Consider the following 7,535-nt stretch of genomic DNA (forward strand, 5'->3'; position numbering starts at 1 on the left):
GATTTATTGAAAGTATATATGTTAAATTTGAACCATTAAAAATAGAGGTAGTAAAATGAAATAATTCAATCAATCATTTTACTTTATTTTATTATATTAGGTTGAAGTCAATTTAAAAACAATAGTGTGAGGTATATCAATAAAATTATAAGTGGAGAATAAATTTACTGTGAGGTATAGTTTAACGTCATAGATTGACGTCTAGATTGCTCCAATTTATATTATCTCATACATGACATCTTAGCTAGGTTCAAGTGACAGACAAGAACTGACAGGAATTTACTTAACAACTTAAAGATAATCTTTTGTGTTTACACATTTAAGAGTCAAGACCCATTATATAATCCCAAAAATACTAAATTTCTAGATATGATCAAATCAAATTAAAAATGTAAATATCAAACACTTTATCCAAAATCCATTGCCAATATATAAAGTAATCATTGGTCTAATCCAACCGTTAACGTATTTGGGAGATGATTCTAAAATAATTAAAATCATTTTTGTCATTTTTAAAATCATTTAAAAGAGGTTTTTAATCATTCAAAATCAAAATTTAATATTTTTAAAAAATGTGTTTAAAAGTGTAAAATTATGTATAGAATTGATTTTGAGTGATAAAAAATATGTTTCGAAATGATTTTAAACTTGATAAAAGTTATTTGAATAATTTTAAAATCTCTTTCAGACATGTACTTGATAGTATGAGCTAAATAGTATAAAAATTATTAAAGGATATTACTTTGCTCTGATGAGAATATCCAAAGTACTAATTAAGTAGATATCTTACGAGTTTTCTTGACATCCAAATGTTGTACAGTTAAATGAGTTGTCTTGTAAGTTTAGTCAAAATGTATGTAAATTGACCTGAACATTTCCATATATATAAAAAAAGGTAGAAGATTATTTAATTTTAAGAAAAAAATGTGAAAAAAAACTAAAGAATAACATCACGAGACACAAGAAACTCACGTAGAGTAAAGATGAAAATGTGAACGAAATTCTCTCATACAAGTTAGAATGTTGTGAGAACGATGTAAAAAGAAATATTCCCAAACATACACGGTAGCATTTGCCTAATCGGTAAAAGAAAATGCATTTAGGTCAACAATATTTTCATTTAGCAACTTCACCACCTCCAAACAATCAGATTCCACCCTAAGTGGATATATAGACAAGACCAGCACATATTGCTTCACCTAATTCCAAATTTTCACATAATGTCTTCAATATGTGCAACAACAATTGAAGAATCAACTTTTTTTTTTCATTGAAGATAATATATATAAATTAAAAAAAAAAAAAAAAAAAAATTGGCCGACATGGTTGATTTTGAAAAGGATACGAGTCCTATAAATGGAGGGTGGATGTTATTATATAAATTCAATTAATTTGAAAAAGAATAGAAATAAGATGTGAAACGTGGAGACAAAAATTGAATGATTCAGTCACAGAATGGTTGTCTAAAAGAAGAAAGATGCATAAAGGAATAAAGAAATGGGAAGAAGGCTATCCTCTTTAAATTTAAATTTAAATTTAAGGGATTATTATTAAAATTGAATTTAAATGGGGATTTTTTAAATCGAGAGGCTGTCTTTTTGTGTAAACCAAAAGCGAAGAGAAAAGGGGGGATTGGCAGAGAGTTCGGCGGGGCAGTGTTTGAATTTGCTTTTTGATTCCCTTTTCTTATTATTTTATAATGTGAACTTGAAGCTAAATTCCAGAATGAGAAAGAGAAAAAAGAAGATAAATAATGTGTCTTATGGTCAAAATATGAGAATAAAAAGTTATGGGGATTTTGTGGATGGAGTGATTCCTCACGTTACTGGCTTCTTATTTGTTTATCTCATCTATTTTCACATGCCTTTTTAATGTATTTTATTCTATATTTTTCTGAAGAATATTAATCATTATCTGCATTTCTTTGGTTTTCTTACTTTAATTTTTTTCTACATACAACTTATGCGTAGCGTGGGGTAGCATTGAATGAATTTTAGATTCTAAACCATCGGAGTAAAGTTACTTGTAATTACAGCTACAGGTGTAGATTCATAATAAAAACTTCAACTTTTCTGATCCTTATCTTATCTCTCGAGTTGAATTAGAAATAACAACTTTCAACGAATTTATCTTTGAATTAGAAATAATAATTTATCCTTATCTTACTATTAGTTTATTGTTAATGTTTTTTTTTTGAAAAAAAAACATTTGATCTTTATTAGCCTTTTTAATGTAAATTTTAAAAATATGTTACATTGTCTTTTCTTGCTAGAAAATAATTATTATTATTTAACCAATTTCAACAAAATTGATTCAAAATAGAACTAGGAACTAATTTTAATTTAAAGATTTATTGAGAGTAGAAAGACCAATTTACACATTTTTTTTTAAAAAAAAAAGCTAAAATATTATGAAACTCCAATGTACCTAAGACCGAAAAGGTAATTTAACAAATAAATAAGTCTTTCGTCACAACCCTGTAATTTTTCCTATTATAGGGATAGTTCTGATGTTATTGGTTTATTTAGGCATTGATGGGAAACGTTCATCCAGAAACGTTAATCATGTAAAGAAACCATGTTTTAAAACTCTACATAAAAAGGGTATTTCTTAGATCCCACGTATTATGGTTCAAATTTCAAAAGCTGCAATTTGTTACAGCACATAAGATGAAAGATATTGGCTAAAAGTTTTGAGTTATGACATACTTAAGAATAATTCTTAAATGGTAAATTCACTTATCATTTTAAATTCACTACAAAATATGCTTATAGTTAAATTTTGATAATACGAAAATTGAATTTAAAAGTATAAAATTAAATATTTAAATAATTTTAAGTGATTAAAAACGTATTTCCAAGTGAATTGAAGATGACAAAATTGTTTTTAACAATTTCAAAATCAATCACAAGAATTCACTACTGTGTTTTATCATCTTACTTCACTGGGGAAAAAGTAAGTTAACTGTTTGTGGATTTGGAAAGAATTGCTGGAGTCAGCCAAATCCACCTCTCCATGCACCCTGTACTGTAGCACACCCCAAAATATGTTGCACAGTAGAAACAAACATCATAACAATAGTTTCAACAAGCCACGGCCATGTGGGCTTTTGTTTTCATTTTTCCTTCTTTTTTGTATCGCTGTTATAGAAGCTAAAACAGACGTTGCACGGATCCTATTTTGACTACAAAGATTTTCCCAGCTTAAACTATAGATGAAACGAAAGAACCGCAGGAAATAAACTTGCCTTCAATTCATTGGTTACCATAATAGAAACGTCAGCCGTTGGCGGTTGACTTGAAGTGGTAATCATCAGTTGTTGAGTAGATTAGGCCTTCCTCTTCTAGATTTTTCATCGCTGGACTGCAAATTAATAAGCAAAATGGTAAATTAAGTTATAACCCTACGTGCAAGATAAGTCCTGCTGTCGAGGTGAGAGAGAGAAAGTAATACATGAGCTTTTCCAGTGGAACTTTGAGCTGTTGAGCAATGACATCACGGTGTGCGCCCCTCTCAGAACTGCATAGAAAAATAAATGTATAGATTGTATAAATAAATTAAAACTAAGAAATCAATAAGCAGGGAAATAAAGTAGTAAAGGAAGCGTTCCAGTCTTTCCTTATGTTGTACAATCCTATACTTAATTAGATACTTTTATGTCGTGCAATCCTATACTCGATTAGATATACTGCTCCTCTACTCCAGAAAAAGGAATAATCAATTAAGTAGTTTAGGACTACAGCTCTTGCTCTTCTAAATAATTCTCATCTAGGAAAAACCTTTTCAATTGGTGCTTGAGTGATTTAAGGATCCTAATAAGTAAAATAAACAATTCACCAAGCTATGAAGGTCAAGTCTCGAGAAGTTAGACATCTTGTTATGAAATCGACAAATAAAGATATGCAGAAAAATGTTAATGGTAGAGAACCGACACAAAGATTTACATAATTCAGTAACAGTGTATTAGCCATGTTCATGGGCCGAGAGAGACAGAGAGCAGTTTATTATTAGAGAATAGTTCAGATTATAGATTAGAGGTGTCGGTAGAGTTAGAGAATTTATATGGTACACTCTAAACCCGGGGGACAAATAACAAATTCAAGGGCATTCCAACACATCCATTCATGAAAGAGAGAAAAACAGACGATGAGAAGAGGAAAAAAGCATTCATAGGCCAAAACCCAAAAAAAATACATACACAAGGAGAAAAACTTAGAAATAATCTATTTTCTTCACTATGCGTCTGACAAGATTGCAAATTCAAGACAAACAAGCACGGAATAAAAGTGGGGAAAATGAAATGAAAAGATTTGAATCATTGTTAAAAGGCACTCACTCGCATGAAGGAAGTTGCAAGAAATCTAAGACCATCTGCTCAAGGCTCTTCCAACCATCACCGCCTGCTTGACCAGTGTACTGAAGAAAGATCGTTAGAAGGATATATAAATAAACCGTAGCCCATCAAGTGTGAATTGAACAAGGATCTTACCTGATTTGACATAGGAGCTTGATATCCTTTCATAGGCGTATTAGATAAATTTGCCATCTGTGGCTGAGTGATACTACTACCTTGTTGTTTCTATCAGCACAACACAATAACCCAAAAGGAGAAGCAGGTATGATGAGAAATACTACTTTTCACCTAATCAAGATATCACTAAAAATTTGAAATGGCTTGATTAATACCCGTAATCTGGTGTTGTAAAAATGAACATATATGGACTCGATGAAGTGACTTGTGATCTCATTATAGTCTGTCACAGGCCTGGAAGCCAAATACTTTATATCAAAATCCCCACGCAACAATAGTATAGATATCATGAACACAAGTTAACAGAGAACAAGCACCTTAATGATTTCATTTGGTGGGAAAAAAAAACTGTTCATGCAATGCTTCATTTTGATTCAATTGCTAAAAATATAAAATAAACTAATGTCCAGTATAGTTCAAGAACTGCATTGATACAGTTTATGCACTCACAACTCAAATCCTTAAGAAATAACTGAAACCAAAAAAATCCCCAAAAAGAACTAAAAAAACTACATAATACCTGATAGAAAAGACATTCAAAGTTCTTTTACCCTGGAAGCTCTTTAAGTGGCCATGGACTCGGACGTACATGCCATCCCTGAACGATGAGACGTTTTAAATGACATGAGCTAAAAAGGGATATATTTCAGAGATGACTTGATGCATCACTTAGTGACAGTCCAAATAAGCAGAATCATCCCCCAAATGATCCAAAACACTCGAGATTTAATTTCGGGTCAAACAGGAAAAATAATCCAGAAGAGCCACAAGTAACATTTCAATGAATGATAATTGCAAGTTGATGAAGATCTGTTAGGTTTTTAAATAACAGCAGACAAACCAGAAAATATGCAAGAACCACACTTTTATATCAATAAACTTGCAAGAAATTTCAGATTCAGCAAACAAACACAAAAAAACAGAATAGAGAAACAATAACAAGTCTCCATATATCAAGAGAGCTGGGATCTCTCCTCCTAAGCGACTATGGCCAGAAAATTCCACAACTCCCTGTCTTCCTTTCTCCCCCAACAACAACCAACTGACCACCTTCTCGGTACCGAGCAGGATCTATTTTCCATCAATACTTGTTATCTCAATAAGATTGAGATAAATATGAGGCATTTGTATGCCCTGTAGTAGCATAGGCTACGAGTATATAGTTCATTTCGCTGGAACTACAGAACAACAGTATAACTCCATGTCTACAACATGTTGCAATTTGCATTCCACAAGTTCTGTCCCAATTGACAAGAGATTCTAGTAGGCAACACTGAAAAGCCAATCGCAAAAATTTTATATATAACAGCACAAAAAGTATTACAATTTTTAGGGAATATTTTAAATGTTATTAAGACAGGGTAGAGACAACATTACAATATTCCCTCAACTTCATTTGAATCTGCAGCTTCATTGACCCTGTAGACACATTAAAAAGACCAATATCAACAAGAGAAGCATCTTAACTTCTTTTTCATCTAGTGTGGGTGTGTGTGGTGGTGGGGAGAAGAACAAACCATTTGCTACAGTCAATCCATCCAGTGCCATCGTCCAGTGCAAAAGTCACATCAGTAATTCTTCCTGCTCTATTGCGCACCATCCCTACGAGCTTAACCTGAATGTAGTGCAGCTAAACAAGCAACTCAAAACATAGAAATAAACAAAACATACAAGTCCAATAACTAACATTATTAACATCAACACCATCAATAACAAAATTTGATTTATCATCACTAGACAGAAATGCGTCGTTTATCTGCTTCACTGTTAATGGAAGCAATGCCTGGACATCTCGATTCTGCAAATTAGACAAAAAAATATAAGCCTTCATTTCCTCGATATTAAAATTTCTGAAGGAAATATCAAAGGTGAAAACAACATGTGAATCCAATTCAAATAGACAAAGACAAACGAAAAATTCAACTTAATTTTTGCCATAACTATGAGGAGAAGAAACTACCGCCAGTCGAAAAAATAGGGGCAAAAACACATGTACAAACCAAATTTCAAATCCAAACAATAAATGAACTATTATTCAACTAATTAGCAATCGAAGTACGAATCACTTCGAACTGCTGAGACAATTTCAGTCAAAAAATACGTTAAAACGCATGTGATAAATCCAAACATCGGAAACTAGTAATCAACACGGAAGTAAGAGGAATCCGAAAGAGGTTTAATATTATATATGGAGATAGAACGTACCTTTGCGGGAGAGAATGAATGATCAGGGGCCTGGGTGGTCTGAGATGGCATGAATCCGCCACCGGAGAAGGCGGCGTTACCGTCGAATTGACTTCCATACATCGTTCTCCGTCTGTAACACTACAAGTGAAGAATATTCAAACCCTACAAGAGCATCAGGTAACTGATCGAGAGCAATTTGAAGAGCAGTTCTCGAAATGAAATTTTCCTTTCGTAAAACCTAGAAATACCACTTCAGCTTCCCTCCCGCCATTTTTTAGACCTTGTTTATTCTTTTCTCTATTTTTTAAGCGCTATTACTTTTTTTAAAAAAAATAAATTACACTATTAATCTCCAAATTCTCACGAAATAAGTTTCTAAACTTTAAAACATATTTTTCAAAAAAGAAAAAACTTTTAAAATTAATCTTATATATTTACCAACTTTAATTTTATTTGGTTCAAAGTGTTAAATAAACTTTTAATTTTTTAAAATATTTAGTAAAGTCTTAAATTATCTATTTGATATCTAATAAATTATTGACCTTTTTTCTCCATAGGTCATTAACTTCTTCAAAGATTTATAAAAATTGCTAACTTATTACACATAAATTTAAAAGGTTAATGTCTTATTAGATGCACAATTTAGTTTTAACTTTTATGTTTAATAATAGATTCATTAATTTTAAAAATGTTGAATGTGTTAGAGTCATTAGATACAAACATGAAAGTTTATAGAAAAAATTGGTTCGTTAATCTATTTTTGAAAACTAATTTAATCTATTATTTTTATTTATTTATTTATAATTTTGTAGTTAGC

General features: G+C 31.3%; 1 protein-coding gene across 1 annotated transcript; it reads right to left on the reverse strand.

The window, feature by feature from the left end:
* Positions 1–2,978: 2,978 nt before the first annotated feature.
* On the reverse strand, positions 2,979–7,017 carry LOC120071933 (replication protein A 32 kDa subunit B). The gene is made up of 10 exons (XM_039024370.1): positions 6,737–7,017; positions 6,219–6,329; positions 6,049–6,146; positions 5,909–5,950; positions 5,052–5,129; positions 4,687–4,765; positions 4,490–4,579; positions 4,337–4,416; positions 3,454–3,519; positions 2,979–3,363 (listed from the first exon to the last, which is right to left on the reverse strand). Exons 1-10 carry the CDS (start codon positions 6,836–6,838, stop codon positions 3,279–3,281), a joined length of 831 nt encoding a protein of 276 aa, XP_038880298.1. The 5' UTR covers positions 6,839–7,017; the 3' UTR covers positions 2,979–3,278.
* Positions 7,018–7,535: the final 518 nt, after the last annotated feature.

The sequence above is a fragment of the Benincasa hispida genome, chromosome 2, assembly GCF_009727055.1.
Source record: "Benincasa hispida cultivar B227 chromosome 2, ASM972705v1, whole genome shotgun sequence".
Lineage (NCBI taxonomy): Eukaryota > Viridiplantae > Streptophyta > Magnoliopsida > Cucurbitales > Cucurbitaceae > Benincasa > Benincasa hispida.